This window comes from Toxorhynchites rutilus, chromosome 3, assembly GCF_029784135.1.
Source record: "Toxorhynchites rutilus septentrionalis strain SRP chromosome 3, ASM2978413v1, whole genome shotgun sequence".
Taxonomy (NCBI): Eukaryota; Metazoa; Arthropoda; class Insecta; order Diptera; family Culicidae; genus Toxorhynchites; species Toxorhynchites rutilus.
Window position 1 is genome coordinate 329,730,469 of NC_073746.1, and position 24,915 is coordinate 329,755,383.

General features: G+C 39.8%; 1 protein-coding gene across 3 annotated transcripts in view; it reads right to left on the reverse strand.

Annotated features, from left to right (window-relative positions):
- Positions 1 to 218: 218 nt before the first annotated feature.
- Positions 219 to 24,915, reverse strand: part of LOC129775088 (ATP-dependent Clp protease ATP-binding subunit clpX-like, mitochondrial) — a 36,348-nt gene continuing 11,651 nt past the window's right edge. For all 3 annotated transcript variants that reach the window (XM_055779342.1, XM_055779343.1, XM_055779344.1), the window contains exons 2-7: positions 24,672 to 24,914; positions 1,913 to 2,897; positions 1,575 to 1,851; positions 1,361 to 1,510; positions 1,074 to 1,295; positions 219 to 1,012 (exon numbers count right to left, since the gene is read on the reverse strand). In XM_055779342.1, the coding sequence (XP_055635317.1) occupies positions 797 to 1,012; positions 1,074 to 1,295; positions 1,361 to 1,510; positions 1,575 to 1,851; positions 1,913 to 2,897; positions 24,672 to 24,744 (1,923 nt within the window). In that variant the 5' untranslated portion in view covers positions 24,745 to 24,914 and the 3' untranslated portion in view covers positions 219 to 796. The remainder of the gene's footprint in view (positions 1,013 to 1,073; positions 1,296 to 1,360; positions 1,511 to 1,574; positions 1,852 to 1,912; positions 2,898 to 24,671; position 24,915) is intronic.

The window sequence follows — 24,915 nt, forward strand, 5'->3', positions numbered from 1 at the left end:
AATTCGAGATCCTACTTCTTAATCCTTCCATGAATCATTTCCAAATGGCAAATCATTTCCGATATGATCAAAATACATTATTTGCCGCAATGTTTTTCATTTGCACCACTCGGGTTGATTTTTTGTGCACTTCGTCGTTTACTTCCCATGCGCAAAATCACCATCCGATGTCCAACTAAGTTTAATTTCTCAATTTCTCTATAAAAAAAACCATCGCGTTCTATTCTTCGTTCATCGGAGGAATTATTTCACCTATATTTACCCTAAATAGTGTTTGCAGTTTACGTCCTACTGACGTGTCCTTTTTTTACGATAACTATCTCTAGAATATAATTATTTACACTCTTCCCTAGTCTATGAATAGCTTGAATTGTTATTTTAAGCAGCTAGAAAATAGAAGTTCATTTGTTTCCAATGAAACAATAACAAGAAGGTAACAGCAGAATTTAGGTAAAGGAGAAGAAATTGAAACGTTGCTATTTGTAGAGCTGAGCCGATATTTTATAATAAACGGAAATCAATCACATCATGTCCACCCACTTAATTTACGCAGGGACGTAGATATACACAATTCTCTACTTTTTCCCCCGTTTTTTTGTAACTGTTCAACGCGAAGGACACATTTCGCTCATTCGATACTCTGAGATCTTGTTCCCAGCCAACAGAAATGTCCGACTCGATCTCCGTCAACAATAGGAAATAAACACGTACACAAAGAGTTAGAAGTTTTTCTTCTAATACTTCCTAGCTGTAAAAACCCTAAAAATCTGCGCGTATATTTCTATCACAGGAGGTCTCATTGTTTAACACGAAGTTTGGTGTTCTCTTCCTCCTCAGGCGCTTGGGACGTATTGTTGCTGTTGGGCGTATCCGGTCCGCAGCTGGCCGAATTCAAGTGATTTCTGCGGATGTAGGTTGGCTCGGCATGACCCCGCGCGCATTCCTCCGTGATATGCACGGTCTTTACATCCGACCCGGGTACCTCGAACATTGGCTCAAGCAGGAGAGTTTCCTAAAAAAAGAACCACACATTCATATGAAGCCTAATTGATTTGCTGTCGGTAACGACTCACCATTATGGCTCTTAGTCCACGAGCACCAGTCTGTCTTTCCATCGCCAACTGAGCAATCTGTTTAAGAGCATCATCGGCGAAGGTCAACTCAACTTGGTCCATGCCTAGTAAAGCTTTGTACTGAGGCACCAGAGCGTTTCGAGGTTCAGTTAGAATTCGAACCAACATCTCAACGTCTAGACTATGGAACGGCACAAGCACTGGGAATCGCCCTACGAATTCCTTAAAAGATATCGTTCGAAAACAATTGAAATCACAGAACTGTCATACTAACAATGTAAACTTACAGGAATCATTCCAAATTCTACTAAATCTTTTGCTTGAACTTTCCGCAAATTGGCATCACGTTCGACTTGATCGTTGTCCATTGGTGCTGCAGACGCTTGAGCCGCCCGTCGACCCTCGGAAGAACTCGCAGGCATACCAAAACCTAAATACTATAAGTGTATAGAACAACTCTGGGTAATTCAGTTCGATTCCCGCATTTCACCGCATTCCTACCTTCTCATTCAATCTCCTCGCAATCAACCGATCCAAACCAGTGTATGCGCCGGACGCAACAAACAGAATGTTAGTGGTATCGACTTGTACCGTTTCGCCTCGTAACTTTCTCGGTGAATTTCGTTCTGGTACATTTACGATGGTACCTTCCAACATTTTCAGCATGCCTTGTTGAACCCCCTCACCACCGACATCTCTCAACTGGTGAATCCCGGGCACGGCGCCAATCTTATCCACTTCATCAAGGAACACAATTCCGGTTTGAGCACGATCAACGCTGCGATAAGTAAAATGTTATTTTTAAATTGTACTTAGAAGAATCACGATGGCTTTCCTACCTGTAGTTGGCGTCTTGAAGCAATTTCGCGATAACACTCTCTATGTCTTCTCCCACGTAACCAGCCTGCGTGAGTGTGGTGCAATCGCAAATAGCAAATGGAACATCCAAACAGCGTGCAATCGTTTGTGCAAGCAGTGTTTTACCCGAGCCCGTTGGACCCAACATTAGAATGTTGCTTTTCTCCAGCTTCAGCTCATGGGTTTTCTTATCCAACAGTTCCGACCCCGGGTGATGAGCTTGCGAGGCATTAGAGGAGGTCAGTGGAGGGCGCGGAACTTCCGTCGGGGCGGAACTCATCATAGTATGTCCGATGCCGGAAATATGAAGCAGATCTCCACTGCGAGACACTGAATCGATTTGCTGTGATGCCGATTGGTTTCCCCCAGCACTGGACGGTGGCGGAAGATTGTGATAGATACGTTTGTAATGGTTGTACACAGCCACTGATAACACTTTCTTGGCCAGTTCCTGTCCAACGACATGTTTATCTAGGTATTCCATGATTTTCTTCGGTGGTGGCGGTGGCTTACGTTGACCTTTGGTCTCCGTATCTTTAATGGTTTTCTTGGAGTCCACCTCGCTCAGCACAACGAAGAAATGATGGCATTTTTCGCATTTGACAAACCTCGTCGAGCTTACGAACGTTTCCACGTGTGTGCACGGGTCGCCGCACTTCGGGCAGGAGAGAACATTCTTCTTGTTTGGGGGTTCCTTGCCGTTGCCGTTTTTACCACCACCATTAGAGCTACCAGAGCCCGAGGCGGATGAACCACTGCCGCCATCGGAACCGGAAGGAGGATTCGAACCCCCCTTCGATGATTTATCGCAGGCAGTCGAGACGTGGAATCGACGCAACTGTGGCGCTCGGTTATTCTGTTGTGGCGTTGTCTGAGTGCAGGCTTTGCTGCAGCACTGACTGTGATCCGAGGAGGGGCACTGGTGGTGGAGGTTATGCTGGTGTGACGCTAGCAGACACAGTAGCCCTGAAAGAGAAAAACAAAAAAAAGTTAAACAAGCCTCGTAACTTTTATTAGGTTCCCGGAATAAATCGCCACAGAAAACGACTGCAACAGAAACCACCGCTTATAAAATGTGTAGTAGGCTATAAATATTGTGGCGCGGTATTGTATTTCAAAACAAGAATTAACCGGGCAAACGTATCGCCCCAGGCAAACGTAACGCCCCGGGCAGACGTATACCGTCCGACGCTCGCTAGAGCTCGGTCGGACATTGCTAAAGGATCGTATCCTATGTTTCAAACTAACCGGGCAATCAGTGGATCCCAGGTTTGCGTGCGAGACACCGCCGCTTCCGACGGCGGGTCGGCGGTGGACTCGGATTGCGTCATCTTGGCGGCATGGGCCGCCTCGATTCCTTATCCTCGCCAAATGGGGACTTCGTCCCCATTACATTGTCCTCAGAATAAATTTCGAAAAACGAGAACAAGAGAATAAATTTATAATAGAAATGTGAGGCACATGATGTTTTTCCCGCGCCAAATATTTCTAGCCTACTACACTTTTTCTAAGCGGTTGTTTCTGTTGCAGTTGTTTACTGTGGCGATTTATTCCGGTCACCCTTTTATTAAACTGGATATTCGTAAAACTGGATGAACTGTATGAACCAATACACGTGTAAGAAAAGCAGTTGTCAAAAATTAACTGAACATTCAGAATAGCCGTACTTGTCAGCATAAGTGAGAGACATGAGTACCAACATGATGCCACAAAAAATCTAGAATCGAATATACGTAACCCGCACAAGTTCGAAAGTCGCGATACTTTTTGAACAGACCTTACAAGACATATCTAGATGGAAATTTTTGGAGATGAATGAATCGCAAAATTTTAAGTTTCCATCAACAAAGAATGGAAGGAGAAGACTACTTCCAGGCTACTATGTTTTTGTAATCAATCGAATCAACATTTTTTAACTTTCACAACTTTTAACACTTTTGGACAGTTCGTCACTTTATTTCCATTTTTGGAAGAATGTTAGAGTGATAATTGAACTCGTGACTTTTAGCGTAAGAGGTACGGATGTAACCACTACGCCAGATCGCTTTCGTCGAATCAACATGATTTAGAATCCAATCATTGTCATCCAACATTTGTGAAATTTGCTGCGATCCCGAGACTGGCTCAGTGTTTCACTATTGATTCCACAAGCTCCAAGACCTTTTTCTAAGGGTGGTAAAATGTGAACTACGCAGCTATGGTCGGTCTTTTTACTGAGAAACTCATACACGATAAGTACGTTAATTTCGTTGTGCAGAAACATGTCCGTGACTTTTCGTAACCTATACAGCAATAGTGAATTATGTGAAGACTTCAAGTTCTAATCATCTTAAGGCAATTTACTGCTCTCATTTCCATCTATGGGCTGCGATCTCCGAAGGGAGCAGATGTTTGAACAAACCCTCTTGCCAAGCTGAAAGCGAAATAAAAAGTCGAATGCAAACTGGTGACCCTCCTCATCAACGAATGTCAATGTTTGCAGAACAAGGAACCTGATTCCGCACAGACCCCGCAATATTGTATCCAACTGCCACGACATCGAAGGAAACGATAACAGGCAATCAAGCGTTCGTTGTTGTGGGTCTTCATTGGTCTACATTGGTTTCGCGTTCGCTTAGTAAGCGATCGATCGTGAGTTCAAAATTCAAGACCCTCAGTTGACCATCTTTGTTTTGCTACAGAATAACTACTTCCACGATTAGTAAGCGATCGATCGTGAGTTCAAAATTCAAGACCCTCAGTTGACCATCTTTGTTTTGCTACAGAATAACTACTTCCACGCAACAATCATCAGCGATGGAGATCGATCCACGGTCGAAATAAGATCGATTCCAACTGATCCATTTAACTGCTCTGCATTGCACGAAACATCGGGATGTTGTTCTATTAATAACACAGCAATCATTATATCAACTGTGTTCGCTGTCCGGTAGTCTAACTCTTTCGCCCAAATGGCTACTGTGTAATGTGCTATTTATAGATACGACAGAACATGTGACATGCACACGATTAAAATCCGGCTCTGTTACAGCTAAAATGCTAATGAGCCTAAAGGGTGTGTCACATCAAATTGCATCACGGAAAAAACGCTGTAGAAATTCGCCCAGTAGACCGATCCTTTTGAAAATTTTAGACAGTAAAATAAAAACTATTAAACAACTTTTGGCATTTTCTTTTTATTCATACTTCGAGCCCAAGCCCGTATGCTCGCACCTTCCTCTTTACCCCGTCCATAAGGTTCTGTACAACGTCAGGTTGTAGTTTTTTTTGAACAGAAATCCATTTTCTATTGAAGTCCGCCTCCGATTTGACAACTTTTGGGTTCTTCCGGAGGGCCTGCTTCATAATCGCCCAATATTTCTCTATTGGGCGAAGCTCCGGCGCGTTGGGCGGGTTCATTTCCTTTGGCACGAAGGTGACCCCGTTGGCTTCGTACCACTCCAACACGTCCTTTGAATAGTGGCACGAAGCGAGATCCGGCCAGAAGATAGTCGGGCCCTCGTGCTGCTTCAATAGTGGTAGTAAGCGCTTCTGTAGGCACTCCTTAAGGTAAACCTGCCCGTTTACCGTGCCGGTCATCACGAAGGGGGCGCTCCGCTTCCCTCAAGAGCAGATCGCTTGCCACACCATGTACTTTTTGGCAAACTTGGATAGTTTAAGCTTGCGAATCTCCTCCGGAACGCTGAATTTGTCCTCTGCGGAGAAGAACAACAGGCCCGGCAGCTGACGAAAGTCCGCTTTGACGTAGGTTTCGTCGTCCATTACCAGGCAATGCGACTTCGTCAGCATTTCGGTGTACAGCTTCCGGGCTCGCGTCTTCCCCACCATGTTTTGCCTTTCGTCGCGATTAGGAGCCTTCTGAACCTTGTATGTACGCAGGCCCTCCCGCTGCTTGGTCCGCTGGACGAATGAACTTGACAAATTCAGCTTATTGGCGACATCCCGGACCGAACTTCTCGGATCACGTCTAAACTGCTTAACTACGCGCTTGTGATCTTTTTCACTGACGGAGCATCAATTTTTGCCGTTCTTCACCTTCCGGTCGATGGTTAGGTTCTCGAAGTATCGTTTTAGTACTCTGCTGACCGTGGATTGGACGATTCCCAGCATCTTACCGATGTCCCGATGTGACAACTCCGGATTCTCTAAATGAGTGCACAGGATTAATTCACGACGCTCTTTTCGTTCGACGACATTTTTCCAAATTTACGAAAAATTGACAGTGAAGCATGGTCAACGTGATCTACACACTCTTATCTGATTATAAGCGAAAGCTGAAGATATAATTCCTAAAAATTAAATTTCTACAGCGTTTTTTCCGTGATGCAATTTGATGTGACACACCCTTTAAATAAATAATCAAATGGGATAAAAAACATAAAGCGTTCCACGGACATCATTCGGGCTTTGCGGTGGTATGCACTACGTTCCTGAATGTCCTTCAGCGAATCACACCCGTAAATCCTGCAACAAAACTGAGTCCCAAATTGAAGATCAAAAGGATGGACTCTATTCTTAACAGCTTTATACGACATTCTGTCGATAAATCGTATATCACCAGAACTGCAGCATATCATTCAACGTGTGACTGAATTTTGAATTTTTTATGGGTTTACCTTCAAACGCAGTGACGAAACTACCCATGCAGTATCAATCATAGTAACCCATGAGTCAGCAGAAAAAATTGACAGCTCTATCAGTGCTCCAGTGGCCGAGTGTCCCACACTATCATGCCGGGGGTTCGGGTTCGATTCCCGTTCTGGCCGGGGGATTTTTCGTCGATGAAAATTCTTCCGGCTTGCACTGTGGTCACGCGTATTCTAGAGCTTGCCACTCCAGAGTACATTTAAGGCGTATTATTCGGCATAGAAATCTCAAACAAGTATAAATTTATTTATTATTATTACTAATAAAAATGACGCAAGTAATGCTACGTTGAGAAGGCAAAAGCTCCACTGGAACGTTAGAGCCATCCAAGAAGAAGAAGATCAGTCGAACTCTAACCGTGATGGCGAAAGCAGTAAAGCTACTCCGTTCAGAAGTGTGAGAGTTCAAAGAACGGTACCCCGCCACATCGAAATCGTGCGACACTTTGTGTACTTTGTGCCGGATACGTCCGTTCCGGCATCTACAACATCTTGGCACTATTGGACAACAATCAGATCATCGAAAAAAAGCCCGGTTTCGGACGGCCGACGAACCTGAGTGACCAGAAGCTTCAAAGGATGCTGAAGAGGAAGATCGAGGAAAAGTGGCTATATCGCTGCGTTCGCTTGGCCGGAAGGTCGGTGCAACCGGCCAAACAGTGAAAAAGGTACCTGGCGTACATGGACATACATGTCAGGAAGCGGAAGTCCTGTCCACTGGTCTCGGAGCTGCAGGCAATGACGCAGCGGCAGCGGCTGAATAAGATGGTCAAATCGATTTTCCCGGCGAATCGTGACGTGGCGGTGGTGATGGACGACGAGACCTATCTCACTCTGGACGGCAACGACTGGCAGGGCATTTCGTATTTTACTTCCCCCCACGAAGGAAGTGAGCTCCGAAGTGAAGTTCATTTCACATACCAAGTGGTGCTGTGGCTAACAATAAGCGAGAAAGAGATGCCAAAGCCGCTCTTCTTTAGCTCCGGACTGACCGTGAACGGGGAAATTTGTAGTACGAAGTGCTTGCCAGAAGTTGCGTCGTTCATCAAGAAATACCACAAGGGCGGAGAAGCGGTGTTTTAGCCAGATCTGGCACCGAACGACTACTCGAAGCGATCGTTAGAGGAGATGGAGCGGCTGAATATCGATGTGGTACCCAAGTCGGCGAACCCGCCCAACATCTCCTAGCTGCGTCCCATCAAGAATTTCAGGGCAAACCTGAAGAGTAAGCTCTACTCCAACAATTGTCGCGAAAACTGAGAAGGAATTGATAAATAAAACGAAGAAAGAACTCAAAAACATGCCTTCACGCATGTTGTCGTCCATCATGGCGAATGTTACGGTTAACTACCGGAAGGCCGCTCGCAAGGGCGTAGATTTTTTTTACAAGTAAGCTCATATAATTAATAGGAGTACCGGCAAATTTCTTCGTTTTTTTTTTCAAAAAATAATTCTGCAAAAATGGTTAAAAATTTTATATTCAAAGTATTGCTAGTCACAACTTTTTCTCATCTTTCTGGCAATTCACGGATCCCTTTGCGGAAATAATCGGCCGGTTTGTCAGCTAAACACGAATCGATCCAATTTTTGACTTCATCAAAATTGGAGAAGTGCTGATCAACCATGTTGCATCGATCAAAAAAGGTAGTAATCAGACGGAGCAATGTGTGGAGAATACGGCGGGTGTGATAGGTCCTCCCATTTCAGCGTTCTCAAGTCTATTTTGACCGCTTTCGCGACATGCGGCCGAGTATCTTCGAGCTGCAAAATAACTTTATCGTGCCTTTGCTCATATTGTGACCGTTTTTCATCAGTCATACAAATGAAAGACAAATTTCTACATTCCTCGAAAATTAATCAAGCAAATGAAACCAAATAAGGCATATGGAAATTTTAGGATGCAATAAATGTTTCTATGGTGGTGAGACACTCCACCCCTTTCTCTAAGGGGGAGCTGCTATACAAATGAAAGAAAAATTTCTGCATAACTCGAAAACTAATCAAGCAAATGGAGCCAAATTTGGCATGCGAAGGTTTTAGGGGACATAAAACGTTTCTATTGCAGTTCGACTCTCATCTCCCCTCTCTAACGGGGGGCTCCCATACAAATGAAACACAAAATTTCTGCTAATCAAGCAAATTGAGCCATATTTGGCATGTGAAGGTTTTAGGGGGCACGAAACGTTTCTATGGTGAATCGACACTTCTTCTCCCTCTCTAAGGGGGGCTGCCAAATGAAACACAAATTTCTGCATAACTCGAAAACTCATCAAGCAAATGGAGCTGAATTTGACATGTGAAGGTTCTAGGGGGCACGAAACGTTTCTATGGTAAATAGACACTCCTCCCCTCTCTCTGAGAGGGAGCTGCCATAGAAATGAAACACAAATTTCTGCATAACTCGCGAACTAATCAAACAAATGGAGCCAAATTTGGAATATGGAGATTTTAGGGAGCAATAAATGTTTTTATGGTGGTTTGACATTCCTTTCTCCTCCCTGAAGAGGAGGAGGGGAGGGTGCTGAACAACTTGTGAGCTAATCAAATAAATAGAATTAAACTAAGTATATAGAGATTTTAGGAATTTTATTCCATGTAACGGAGAAACATGTTTCCTTCAGTGCGTGGTTGAAAAATCTTGAACGAGAAATTGTGTCTGAAAATAATCTGATATTATAATGACGAGTTTTGGTAGAAGTTCTACGAATTTTATAGTAAAAGGTAATTTTAAAGGGTAGATTAGAAAATCAATCAATGAACAGTTCTGCGATTGGACCCATGAAGTGCGCTTAGTAAGAAAACGTGAATGTGATAACGAAAAATAAATTTTGGGCGGGACAAAGTTTGCCGGGTCAACTAGTTCGATATAATTATATAGTTTTTTAAACTCCCCCCTCACAGGTTGGTGCATAAAAATCAAATAATAAAAAATAACGTTTTCAATTTTCTCCTAAAACTAGATTTGAAATTTGGTTCTTTGGTGCATAACCTACCTCATGGGTTGGGTCATATGCTCACAGAATATGCCTTATTCTTAAACGGTTAAATAAAGTTTGGAAAAAAAATATTTTGACGTAAGACTACGTCTTTGATTTCTATATAGAGGGGTTGCTCTACGAAACATTAAGGGAATTCTGATGCATATTACGCAAAATCGTTATTGCGATATATGTCATACGTATGATTAATGACGAAGAAACGTATCAACAATAAAAAAAACATGCTTTTCTGGATATGTTATGTAAAAAAAAATCCTAGCTTTCCAAAATTCATATTCATTAGAGCATTTGTTTTCAAAGTTCTCGTCTTGAAATAGCCTATTTTTGGGTTTTTATATAATATAGTGTTATCAGCGGTAGTAGTATTATCAGCATAAAAAGGTAAAAAATCATACATCTCAAAAAGAAAAAAAAAGAAAAAGTAGAAACTATACTACAACATCATCTGTCACTATACTACAGCCTTCGAAGCAAGTGGAAATTTAGCTAAATAGAAGTTTGTTCTGACTTCGAGAACACTGTCGATAATGGCCACCTCATCAGCAAAGCAGTTGAATTACTTGAGTCTGTTGAAAGACGTGCCAGACAAGTTAAATGCCGCTCATCTCATAACACCCTCTAGTGGAATGTTGAATAGCAGACAAGAGAGGCCGTAACCTTGCCGAAACATGCACGAACACGACTTCCTCGAAAGCTGACTAAATTGAATAAGACTACGATGGATATTATACAGTGCTGTGCGCGAATATCGGGAGAATTATCTGATTCATTCCAGTTCTTAGATAATCCACCCGATATTCGCACACAGTACTATATTCTATCCATCATAGCCTTAATCAATTTAGTCAGCTTCCGAGGAAGTCATGATCGTTGACGATTTTCCATAGCTCTTTTCGTGTTGTTGAATCATATGCGGCTTAAAAGATAATGAATACATGGTACATATGGTCGGTGTTAAGTCAGACCGGACCATGTGACATTTTTATGATTTCGAGAAAAACGAGCTTGAAGTTTGGTGCTATAAGGGGGTTTTATTGATCATTAAAAACAATTTCGATACACTATTTAATCTGCTCGGGTGATTTTCTAAAATCTGATAATTTAGTATGTAACTTACGAAATGTTTTACCTAATGCAATCAATAACCCTAAATTTTTAATTTTGGACTTGGTCTCCTCTGATTTAACACCGACCATATGGACTCACGACATTTCTGTAGGATCTGTCACAAGGTGAAGATTTTGTCAGACCTCCGATGAGCCGACTTTCCACGAGACTGATTCGTTAGTGGAGATAGACGATGGAAGATAATATCCACCTTGTAGACATTCGGGACGGAGATTGGACGAAAGTTTTCACAGTCTAATTTGCCACCTTCTTCTTGTTCTTCAGCTGTTTGATGGCATTCATCTGCATCATTTACAACACCAACGTAATCGCTTCTATTATATATTTCTTCATGCAGCGGCAAATTATATCCCTGGGTATCCTGAGAACCTCTACTATAACGCGAATACTACAGATTTTTTTTATTCAAAGAAATCTGCAGTCCGACCACAGAAAATCCGAAGTGTTTGCGAATGATTGTGAGTTCAATAATCTGAGGTTCCCCACCGTCCCTCTTCTAGTTGGTCTTCTTCATGGCTGAAGACAAATAGCCTTTAATAGTATGTTGAGTTTCATTTGCATTGATTTACCTGAAAATTTCATGGAAACACGTTCACATTTATGAATATTTTTTTCGGTAACCATATCGGATGAATGTGAATGGTAACTACATCTTCTCTGCCTTTCTGGAATAGTGATCAAGAATCTATTGAATAGTAATCAATAGATTCTGCCATCATGCCAACGACCGACAAGACGTCACGGTAACAACAGATTCCGCCATGCAGGCAACGACCGGCACATAATTCCTAAATAAATCTGCTGTTAGAAAACTTCCTTTCGTGTAATAAATACTACTGAAAAATCTTTTCCAAACATCTTCTATTACTAAACATTTATGCATACCCATGAAACTAGAAAAAAAAATAAGGCAAATTCACTTCCCACAGTGAAACACATTTGAGTCCACGTCTGCCAAGAAACCGCCCTTGTAATTGCTATATATCATAAATCGTAGCTCCAGAGGGCTATCAGTGCACCCCAACAGCAATGACATTGAGCAGATTAACAGAAACCTGTCAAAACATCGAAAACGGATGCAAATCGCGGAAGCGTGAATTTTGGAGCGTTTTATTTTTCCAAACGCGGATCAGCTGAACCAAGAACACAACACAAATGAGAATACCCATTAATAGAATAATTTTGAACACGATATCGCGAATGAATAACTGCTAGCGGAACACGCTTATTTTAGACCAGTTACTGACCGACGCACACTGATAAAAAAAGCTTTGATTCTGTTATGAGCCATTTTTTTCGTTTTTTGTGATGCTAAAAGCAGTGATAAACGTTTTCCTCATATTATGCAAAATGTAGCTTCCTGCGAAACTGCACATCTTTTAATTTAAAACATCTCTTCCTGAATGAGTTTTTAATACCGAAATTGTTTCATATCCCGTCGAATAGTGTCATTCTAGATTTCCTATGTGTTCGATAAATAAATCTGTGGTAATTTACGTTTGCAACTTGAAAAACTAAGTTTCGATGCATTTTCCATTTCCCAACAAGTCATTTATACGGTTAGTCAGTAAACACACAAGTATTTAATTTTTGGTTGAGTGTGGACATTAGTAACGTTTTAGGAAACCGTTCGATCAATGCCAAACGGGTTTGCCCCTGACGGTGACGGTTGTGACATTTAATGACGCGCTATCCCATGTGCACAACGTTTTGCGGCTTGCCGAATAATGTTTCAAACTCAAACAGTACGAAACCACTTCTCGAAGGAAAAAGCATAACGCGAAACAAATTACCCAAATTTTAGCGTAACCTACGAACACACAAGGGCATCCACTGGAGAGCATTACTACAGGGTCTGTAAGATTAAACGCTCACGCTCGCTCGAATAGGTTCTTATAATTTTTTTTCGCTCCGTCGGTGCTAACACTGCATTCCCCACTTCGGGACGATAATATTCGGCTACTCGTTCAGTCTGATCGGATGGTTTTTAGTAGAGATGGGCAAACCGTTCATGAACTGTTCAAAAGAACTAGTTCACCAAAAAGAGTGAACGAGTTAACGGTCGTTCTTTTTTACTGGGCAACAGTTCACATAAACTGCCTACCCAGTTCAGAACGAACTGTGGATGGTGATCGGTGTATAAGTGGAAGGCGAGCGAACGAGTGATAAGCCAGCGCTACACGATGCTACGAACACCCTCGAATGCTGGACGCTCGATGATTCGACGCATCGTGTAGTCGACTGACGAGCTACAAACCTCCAGTGTCGAGTGTCGAATATTCGCGTTGGAAGGTAATCCGTTCGTTGTGGATTACCTTCCAACGCGAGTGACACGAGTCAAAGGATTTTTGTCATTCGGTGATTCGACACTCGATGACATCCGATACACCGCTACACGATTCGTCCGAATCTATCTTTGACAGATTGGTTTGTTTACAAGTTTTAGGTGAAGGAACTATGAGATTGATTCTTAAAGTTCAAAATATTCGGCGAAATATTGTATTTTAACAATGTTGATTTGAAGCATTTTTAATTTACAGCCCGATATCAATACAATTGCTACGGCAGCAATTTCAATACTCGCATCGTCATTCAGTTTCCTAACGTTTTTGATGGTAAATAAAAACAATAAACATTCGATCCAAATACTCGCCGATTGTTTGGACCGATTGCATTGAATCGAACATTCACTTCACCGTGTAGCAGCAAATTCGTCACAACATTTGACGATTCATCGAGTCAAATGTTTGAGCCCAACATTCGAGTGAAACGTTGGACGAATCGTGTAGCGCCCGCAATAGATGAATGCAGCTGCAAGGTAAATAGTCCTCAAAAAAACGAATGGAAACAAAAGATAGTCCCATGAAATAACAAAAATAAGATGTCGGTTACGGTGGTCATTTCTAATTTCAAAAAGTTACCTCATAAAAAATGTTCACCACCTCGAAAAAACACCCTATGCCAAATATTAGCTCAAGTGAGAGTGGCGCAAAGCGGTCAAAGTTTGAGTTTCTTGAAAATCGAAAAATCACCCAAAGGGGGAGTAAAGGAAATCGGGGTTTTCGAATTTGATGCCAAATGTCTCAGAATTGCATAAAACGTCGAGATCTCAGGTCGAGGTCATCTCGAAAAAATTTTTTGTCAAAAATCGACACTTTTTTTTCCGAATACGAAACGAAACGTATGGTTTTGGGTACCAATAAAAATAATTATCTCGATTTTTTATTCGGAACTTGCTGCGAAATGTCGATTTGCACGATAATATACGCTTTGCAAAATATTAGCTCATTCCGGTGATTTATCGGTTTTCAAAAAAAATCAATTTTAAAATCAAATTTTAACGCCTGCACCCTTAATGAAGTTCGAATGAGCTAATATTTTGCATAGGTAATATAATCGTGCAAATCAACATTTCGCTACAAGTTCCGAATGAAAAATCGAGATAATTTTTTTTATTGGCACTTAAAACCATATGTTTCGTCTCGTACTCCGAAAAAAAACTAAGTCCCAGAGTTTCATGCCATTTTAAGACGTATATGATATTTGGCATTGGGTTTTTTTTTCGAGGTGGTGAACATTTTGTATGGGGTAACATTTTGAAATTTAAGGGCGATTTTTTCTCATACATTCATTGGCACCCTAATGTCGGTATTGTCATAATAAAACTCAATATTTCAGTATACGGTGATTTTTAAATTAGATTTTTCGATTATTTATCAAATAAAGTTTTAATTTCATATTTTTAAGTTGAGGGTAAATATTTCAGTAAGATATGCAAATCTACCTCACCAAAAAAAATTAAAAGCAAAACAATTCAAAGAGTCTTTTTTAACAGCAAATAAAAATTTGCGTCGCTGATATGAAATGTTTTCATGTTATATCACTAGCTGACCCGGTAAACTTCGTCACACCTAAAATTTATCTTTCGTTATCACATTCGTATCACTTTCGTAATGCAGAAATTTGTGTTTCATTTGTATGGCAGCCCCCTCTTAGAGAGGGGGTGGAGTGTCTCATTACCGTAAAAACATTTATTGCACCCTAAAACCTCCACATACCAAATTTGGTTTCATTTGTTTGATTAATTCTCGACTAATGCAGAAAATTGTGTTTCATTTGTATGGCAAATGAGAGAGGGGGTGGTGTGTCTTACTACCATAAAAACATTTATTGCACCCTAAAACCTCCACATGCCAAATTTGGTTTCATTTGCTTGATTAATTCTCGAGAAATTTAGAAATTTGTGTTTCATTTGTTGCTAACAAACAGCATTTTATGACTGTACAGAACAGTCGTACTCAGAACAGTCTTACTAGTCCATCTCACACTTTTTTATACTTGCTATGGCATATCCCTCTAATGTACAAAAGGATGAGTGATCTGCTCAAAAGAACTAGTTCACTTTACACTAAACCTACCGATGTTTCATGTATACCTATTCCTATCACAGCGGGTCAAGTGACCCTTTATGAATAGTTAGTGAACAATGGCTCGATTTATATGGTTTTGTTGATAAACGTCACATACCATATTTCTCCTCTATGTTTCGACATTTTTAGAATAACAATAAAAATGCAAAATACCGCTGTAGTTTGGAAGGGTTACTGTTAGCTCGCTTGATCAGCAATAACATTAATCCCAATCATTCACTATTCTTTCACAAATGAAACAAAAAATATGAAGCAATAGCAAACATGTGTAATGCAATGGTTTTGTGTCACAACCACACATACAAATCATTCTGATATCATACGAATGTTTGCACTGGTCGAATGACCCGTTGCAGTAGTTAGGGAAGATTACATATATTAGGCTGTCAAAAAAGTCCTGCGGTATTTCCGCGAGGTGTCGTAAGCGCGTAGTTCTAGTTGTATTCATTGTATCGAGTCATACTATAGCTTGTTGGAAAGGTATTTTTGCGCGCTATAATATAGTCCTTGACAGTGTTTTGTTTGGTTAAGTCGTTCGTGAGTTATAGTGTCGCAAATATGGAGCAAAATAAAGAGAAAATCCGACATATTTTACAGTACTACTATGACAAAGGCAAAAATGCATCTCAAGCTGCCAATAAAATTTGTGCAGTTTATGGACCCGATACAGTTTCCATTTCCACCGCACAACGATGGTTTCAACGTTTTCGTTCTGGTGTAGAGGTCGTCGAAGATGCGCCACGCTCCAGAAGGCCTGTCGTCGAAAATTGCGACAAAATCGCTGAATTAGTCGAGAAAGACCGGCATAGTAGCAGCCGTAGCATCGGCCAAGAGCTGGGGATAAGTCATCAAACCGTTATTAACTATTTGAAGAAGCTTGGATTCACAAAGAAGCTCGATGTATGGGTGCCACACACGTTGACGCAAAAAACATCTTTGACCGCATCGACGCATGTGAATCGCTGCTGAATCGCAACAAAATCGACCCGTTTCTGAAGCGGATAGTGACTGGCGATGAAAAGTGGGTCACTTACGACAACGTGAAGCGCAAACGGTCGTGGTCGAAGCCCGCTAAAGCGGCTCAGACGGTGGCCAAGCCCTCATTAACGGCCAGGTAGGTTCTGCTGTGTGTTTGGTGGGATTGTCGAGGAATAATCTATTATGAGCTGCTTCCCTATGGCTAAACGCTCAATTCGGACCTGTACTACCAACAACTGGACCGCTTGAAGGTAGCACTCACGAAGAAGAGGCCATCTTTGATAAACAGAGGCCGCATTGTCTTCCATCAGGACAACGCCAGGCCACACACTTCTTTGGTGACGCGCCAGAAGCTCCGGGAGCTCGGATGGGAGGTTCTTTTGCATCCGCCGTATAGTCCGGATCTTGCACCAAGTGACTACCACCTGTTTTTGTTCATGGCGAACGAGCTAGGTAGTCAGAAGTTAGCCACAAAAGAAGCCTGTGAAAATTGGCTAACCGAGATTTTTGCCAATAAGGAAGCAAGCTTCTATAACAGGGGTATTATGAAGTTGGCATCTCGTTGGGAACAAGTCATCGAAGAAAACGGCGCATATTAGACTTAAAACAGATGATTGTAACTAATTTTATGAACAAATGAAAATTCAAAAAAAATACAGCAGGACTTTTCTGACAGCCTAATATTTCTCAGTGAAATAAATAACAAGAGAGGAGTAAACACTGAAAAATACATTCGATGTATGTTCCTAGAAAAGCAGTATAGGCAAATTATGTTGTGACAATGCAATTTGCAAGAACATTGTGACTAAAAGGTTAAAATGGGGCATTTGATCCCTCCTGGTAGGTTTAGTGTAAAGTGAACTGTTGTTCACCGAACGGTTCATTAAAGTTCATAAAAGTTTCCCATCTCTAGTTTTTAGTGTCAAGATGTACAATTTACAAGAACGTGTATTTTTAGTGAAATCGTATTACTCGAGCAACCGAAGCCTCAATGAAACTTTGTCCTCTTATGGTAAAAATTTCAACATTTCTCGTCGTCGATTACTTCCTCTGGGGGTACGTGAAGGACCATTGCTATGTTAATAAACCACAAAATTTGGGGGAACTTAAAGAAGAAATAACTCGGATTTTCAACTGCATCGTAATGTTAGAGTTGTGCATGAAGAATTTTGTTCACCTTTAAAACGCGTTATCGAAAAAAGGGGTGGTTATATCGAAAATGTTCTAAAAAAAGCTTTAATTTCGTCTTTTAAAAATAAAAATCGGTTCACTTTTGTAGATGTTATTAAAATTTGTTGCGTGAGCATTTAATGTAAAAGACCCTATTCATAATTAGAAATATCGTAAAACAAACTGGATAATGATATGGATCTAAAAGCGTTTAAAACAAACTTTTATTGCTTTTTAACAGTTTGATGCAATTGTGTCTCTTTAATTAGCAAGAAATTTAGGTTCAGGTGATCATGAGAATTACCTTCTGAGCAAACAAAATAATCAAGCACTGAGACGACACAAAGTCAACGATCATCACAGTAAGGTGCGATGCAAACAACCCTCTTTCAGCGCTGTCACCGCCACCAACACGTGCTTTGGCACGTTTGAATTTTACGCATTTTTGAATCGTTTCTTTCTGCCGTTTTGGTCACCCATCATCGGACTTTATTTGTTCCCATCGTAGTAAGCGCGGTAGTTCTTTTGTTTTTGTTTTTCGGCGCGTGAATGGTTTGTTTATACTGAACGCGACCATCACCATGCGGAGAAGCGGAGCGTTGATAACAGAGGCCACTGCGGATTGGGGCCGTACGAAAATGGCATTGGATGTCTGAGAATCAATGCATCAAGGTCGGTCACGTTGAGTCCTGTCATTATATTAAAGGCGCTTGTACATGTTGACAAATGAATTATTGTCGCAAGTATGAGTCGCTATTTTTTCTGAAAATGTCACCGACGCTTCTTTGACTGACAGGTATGATGTGTTCAGCTATTATGTAGCGGCGCAGTTGAATACCCTGTTCAAATTATTCGGGCCAAGGCGCAAAGTTTGAACCTTCCCAATTGCTTTTACTTTCTACTGTATTAGATTGGCATCCGCTCCAAAGAGGCGAATGAACTGAAAAGTTTAAAGCCTCTCAAAAACAAACAACCAATTATCCACTCCGCTGTTTTCGGAGAACTTATACAACAACAATACGCGAATCGAAACGAGTTCATCACATAATGACCTGACAATCTCTAAAGAAAGCATTACTTCGCGTATATTAAATGACAACAACTTCATGACATTAACTGCTAGCCTACTGTCGACCATTAATGAGTCTTTCATGAGAACTGGGTCAATGCCTTTTGGTCCTGCAGAGGCACGCGTCAACCGGTGTAGAAGGACGAAATACTGACATTGACTACGCGATGTGTATGCGCCGCCGCCATGTATGTATCGTGCCCATATATTTCGCAATAATCAGTCGCTTTGCCGCGAACTGGTGGGAAGTGCAACGGGTCGTTTTTGTATTTCATTTTCATACGATCTCACCCAACACGAATCAGTTAAGGGTCAAGCTCTAGTTGACCTCCAATCGGCTGGTGAAGAATTCGCAAGGAGAAAGCTGCTTCTTGCAACTACGACGTCCATAATGAAAGAGTGGCAAATAAAGACACCTCAAAGCTATGCGCCTATGTAACTTCTATTTGACATGAGCATATATTCGATAGAAGGAATTATTAAGAAGAGTAATATATTCTTAGCTTCTAGCGCAGATTTCTTGTGAAGTCAATGTGTACAGCATGAGACGTGTTCTATTTCATGGACTAAATCTACGGGAGCTAAAATCTTGACATTGACGAAGAGGGTTAACAAAAGCTTAGTACAAAAATACTAAAATCAGTTCAGGCAAAATGAAAGCAGTATTCTATCAGGTAAATCTGAAGACTCGCTAGCCAAGCAGATATCTCAACGACTACCATGTAAATCGAATCAGTTCGAAGATTACTTGACGTCATTCTCATCAGATAACAGATGGAACCAAGATTATAAACTGATGGTGAAAATAATTATAAACGCGCTCTACGTGCACAATTTTTTAAACTTCTCACAGAAAACAGCACTCAAATAACGGTACCACTGATATTCTCGCTCTAGGTAGCAAGGATATACGATGCTAATACATACACACATGATCATTTTTGTTAAAATATTTCAGTCAATTCAATGTAGACAATCATTGTTGATTTAGCGGATAAAAAATGCAGTTTTAGTCATGATTACTCTTCATATATTTAAACTAGGGATTTTCAAACTTTTTTGGCCAAGAGACTCCTTTTCCAGAATGAAGTGATACCATTGACCCCTATAGCTAAATTTCATTAAAAAATTTATATTTATCTTATTCATATAAAATACTTACTAATGCAAAAACTTTGCGGTTGGTTAAGTGAGTAAACTCATTTTCTCATCAATAAAGAAACATAAAATTCAGTAAATATCAAGTGTAATTAGTAATTATTAATACAAATTAGAACAATACATCCAGGTTTTTTTACGCGTTTTTTTTTGCGCGGTTTTTTACGCGTATTTTCTAATTAACGCGGTAGACCCATTGGTTTACGATATGGAACCTTAGGGATCAATATCGACCACTTTGAGAATCCCTGATCTAGACATATACAATTAGGCTCAATTTTCAAAACTTATCCGCATTCACACAGTTCGAATGAATACGAAGTCCCTCTATCGTAACATCTCTGAAAAGATCATTTTGTATGGTTTTGTATGCCTTATTGAAAAAGAAACTAATCATTGTACTCACATAAGCTTTTCTCTATTCCCAGACACGACCCATCAGTGATTATCGTTGCTGTGCCATTTGAAAAGTTCAAGAATCCTTCTCACATCAACAATGCAATTATCAGTTGACATTGGGTAAGGTTCATGAATTGCACTTGGAAAGTGTTCTACACATATAGACAATAACCAATAAAGTTGCCGTTTTGCAGGGACACCAAGAAATTGTCACTATGCTGTTGTAAATATTCTCTGAAGTTATTCATATTCTGGAAATATGTATTCATTTATGAGTAAATTTCTTGCTGTATATATACAGTAGGGTGCCAATGAAAATGGTCATCTCGACTTTCAAAAAGTTACTCCATACAAAATGTTCACCACCTCGAAAAAACACCGTGTGTAAAATTTCAGCTCAATCGGACTTAAGGGAGAGTGGTGCAAAGCGGTCAAAGTTTGAGTTTTTTGAAAATCACCCAAGGGGGTTCAAAAAAAAATTTTTGATATCAAATGTCTTCAAATTGCATGAAACGTCGAGATCTACTGTCATCTCGAAAAAAAAATATTAAGACGTTAAAATTTGAGTTTTTTGAAAACCGGAAAATGACCAGAAATCGAGATATTCGAAAAAAAATTATGCCAAATGCCTTAAAATTGCATGACACGTCGAGATTTATAGTTATCTCAAAAAAATTTTTTTTTTGTCAGAATTGACTTATCCAATAAAAAACCACCGAGCGCAAAAAAATAATATTTTCCTTTGACAACATTTTTTTTTCAAGATAACAGTAAATATCGACGCAATTATAACCCATTTAGCGTAAATTTTTTTTTAAAACCCCGATTTCCGGTGGTTAAAAAAAACTCAAATTTTAACGTCTGCATGTGCAAAGATGAGTATACTCGTCCTTGGCAGCGAATGGGTTAATTAGATGAATCAGCAAACTTCGTCTCGCTTGAAATCTAAAAAGCTTTCTGGGTCCAATCGCAGAACAGTTCGTTGATTGATCTTCTAATCGATTCTTTACAATTTCTTTTAACTATAAATTTCCTAGTATTTCTGCCAAAACTCGTCATTATTATATAACATTATTCTCAGACACAATCGTTCAAAATTTTTCAATCACTTGCAAATAACATGTTTCTCCGTTCATGTTCGATACAGAAAATATAACAAAACAGCCATTCCATGCCAAACCAATATAATGGTTCTCAGATTTTCATGAAAAGAGGTTGTTTTGCAAAACATTAGACCCGGATTTTTTTTTTTTTTTTATTAGGGTGCTAATTTTCGTTTTATAGTGGTCCGAACAATCAATTTTTTCACTTTTCCCAAAAATGACTTTCTTCATAAATTCATAAATTTTTAACTACTGAACCGATTTAGATGATCGATATATCTTTATAAAGCCAATAAGCTAGACTTTCATGAAAAAAATTTTGAACTTGAATTTCATTTTCGTAATTATTGATTGTTACCGTTTTGTATTGTTTTCATGGCTTTGAACTAGAGGGCGCTATATCTTTTCTCGAAAGCTGATACTATTTTTTTTCGTTTTTGGGATATAATTTAACGAAAAAAATAGCATCTCTGATATCGAGATATGTTATGTAAAAAATCCTCAGTTCACAAGAAAAAATATAAAAAATACAGCGCCCTCTAGTCTAAAGCCATGAAAACAATAAAAAACCGTTACAATCAATAATTACGAAAATGAATTCCATCTTTTTTGCAAGTTCAATATATTTTAATAAAAGGTTGGCTTGGAGAGAGGCGTTTTTTTATATTTCTGAGTTATGATTTTTCGAAGTTAACCTGCGTTTAGTTTGCATTAAGTTTTGCCTGCGAAGGAAGCTTAATCAAAAATATAACAGATGAACTAATTTTATTCCGAGCTTGCCATGTGCATAGTTAAAACCCATGAGATTGTCTTATCAAAATATTGAATCTAATCAAAATGGATACATGGTTCCTTATAATTCGGAAAAGATGAATTGCCTAAATTCAATCTTCAAAGGGAAGTAAGTTAATATTTTGCGATAAGGGACAAAACTATCAATTTTCACGAAAACCTGAGAACCACTGTGTCGGTTCAACATAGAATGGCTGTATAAATATATAAGAGTATACAAAACAAAATTAGTTGCGAATTTGGTATTACAAATTGAGCTTGTTTTTCAACCCTTTACAATGAAGAAAAATTTGGCGAATTTTTGCGATATTTGCGATAATTTCCAATCAGAACGGAGCGTGGAATCGGCTCGACAAAGTAATATTCAATTGAGTATCGTCGGGAGTCTGTGGAGCCAACGGTCTTTGCATTCAGGTGGAAATAAGTTTTTGCTACTCCCAGCAGTTTCTCTGTCAACATAAATCAAGTCATTCGGACGCTTTCGTTGCTATCTGCTCTACGATGATCCGTGTTCATTTTATTTTTCACCGTCAAATGAACTTCACAGCATATTGAAATGAACCACCCACCTTTCCCTCGCTGAATTCGTTTCTCTCTCTCTCATTTGCAAATTGTGTATGAGTTTACGGTGGGTAAACAACGGAGCCATCCATTAGTATTGTAACTTTTTTTTTGCGTCAGAAATCAAGTTTTCGTTCCACTTTATATGGACGTTAAAATAAGATTATGTACGCTGATAACGATGTGGAGTAGTAGTTGTGGAGTGAAGTCAGGTTGAATGGAGAGCAATTAGAACAACCATTTGCTTCAACTGGAAGTAAATTGACGAGCGCGAAGAGCGAGGGATAACTGATGAACGAGTCATATTTGGTGGCGAATGCGTTCTGGCTCAGTAGCATGAGAGAGCAGCACGTTTATGAGAGTAGTCTTGCTCGAAACGAAGCGACTGAGAGGAGAGTTGATTTTCAGGTTTCGTCTTCGAAAATGTTGAGCTCTAATTAGAATTCGCGATTAGCTTCTCATATGATCAGTGTTAAGACAAAGGGGACCAAGTCGCAAAATTGAAAATTTCGAGTCATTAATTGTATTAAGTTAAGCATTTTGTAAGCTATATACCACATTAATCAGATTTGGAAAATCACGCGTGCAGCAGGAATAACGTATCAAAATTGTTTCTAATGCTCAATGAAAATCCCTTATACAGGGGAACTTCGATATAACGTACACATTTTCAAAGTCCAAAGGATTGGACAAATAAATTATCTGTATTTTGATGCTAAAGCTTGTTTTGTACCTTTAACCAGTCACGAAGTACAACTGTTTTGTGATTTCGGATTCTAAATGAATCAAACTTTAATCAATTTAAGTATTAAGTTCGAGATATACTTTAACACATTAAGGACCACTCACGAGTTTTCTGGTGTTTCGCGTGTTACCGTGTGTCCGTATGTTACGGATGGATCCTTGGTCCTACCGATGGCTCGCCTTCGTCTCACCCACACCCAAGGAAACGATCTCATTCGTGAAATCCGAACAAATGAAGCTATGAAAAACTGTATAAATGCACGAACGCAAAATAAAAAAAGGTTAGTCTCAGAGAGAATTCGACACGTTGCATTGCATTTTGGCGATTGGAAAAGCCTTCGTTTTCAAGTTCCTCGCCCTTTTTGAAATGACCGCTTTCAGAAAAGAGATGGAAACGAACAAAGTGAGAATTGCTTCATATATAACAAAGTTATGATGATTTTAGAACGTACAGATTTGCCCCAAAACGTGCGGTCCCAGGCGTGTTTGTATACAGATTTCTTTGCGTTTATTAATATGTTGACTCACTTGCATCAAACTGGGCGGGCACATTCGGAGAAAATTGAGAAAAACTCTTTCGGATCTGTATCACGCAAAGTTGGATTAAACCAAGTTCTTTGTTCTCGCCTGGCCAAAAAAATGGACCTAATCCATCAAACTCTGGGTACTCTAACGGAATTTCCACTTCACATTTCTCGTATTTCTAAAAAAAATCTCGGATTCAAGCATGTCGAAGATGAAAACTTATTTCTGAAAACAATAAAATAAATAATAAGCTATCACTAGAGGACTATAGTCTGACAAATTCGCATGTTTCCGTAATTCATTGTGAAGAAGTTTAGCCAGTTAAACTGTTTGAAACGAAGACATTTCGCATGAACGAATTTCGCACGTGAAAAATTTGCCCGTTCTAAAACAAGTATCATTTGGAATAAAAATAAAAAAGTAGCTTTACCTCATCTGCGTATTGAAGTATCTCTGTCCAAAAATAAAAATAACCTAATCATGCCATGAAGTGAACGTTCTTTTCAGAGCGGACACCGAACCCGTTCAAAACAACAACTTTACCTATCCACACGCCAAGATCAATATCAACCGGCGCTTCTCTTGTTCAAATAATCAATTCATATATAAAACTTGTTTTCTTCACAGTCCTCACTACTTCCGAACAGCTAAATTTGGCTCTATCATCATGCTTTGGATTTATCTCCTGATAAAGGCTTTCGATTCAGTCGTAATAGCAACTGTGGGAACTAACTTTATTAGCCCTAGATTACGATAGCTCTATTTTTTTACACTCGTAACGTCAGCATTGTACAGTAACCTTTCTGTTGTAACACACCTTCCACGGCCATGAATCACTTAACCTTACCATACAGAGAACCTTTTAGTTTTCACACAGCATATCAACCAGATCTCAATAAAAACAAAGACGCGCAGCAATTTCAAATGGCTTTAATTAAAAAAAATGTAGCACTTGCGACGGTCCCTTGCCCCACTTGTTCCATGCGCGTCATCGAGGCGCAGTCATTGACTCAAACACTCAAGGTCAGAGACACTCACCTGTCCGTATATTAGAATTCCTTGGATAGATCGCCAGTCGTCCGATAGTGAGGCTGCTTCGCACACTGCGCATTTCTAAGGATTTGATCGACCTTGATTGTAATGATGACTATGATGTACTGCCTCCACACAACGAATTTGAATTGCACTCACACTATGGAACACTATTTTACTAGAGATATAAGATTCTCTATGGTATCAACCAGCAGTTATCGTTCTCCGTTCAAAAGCACTGACAATTTTC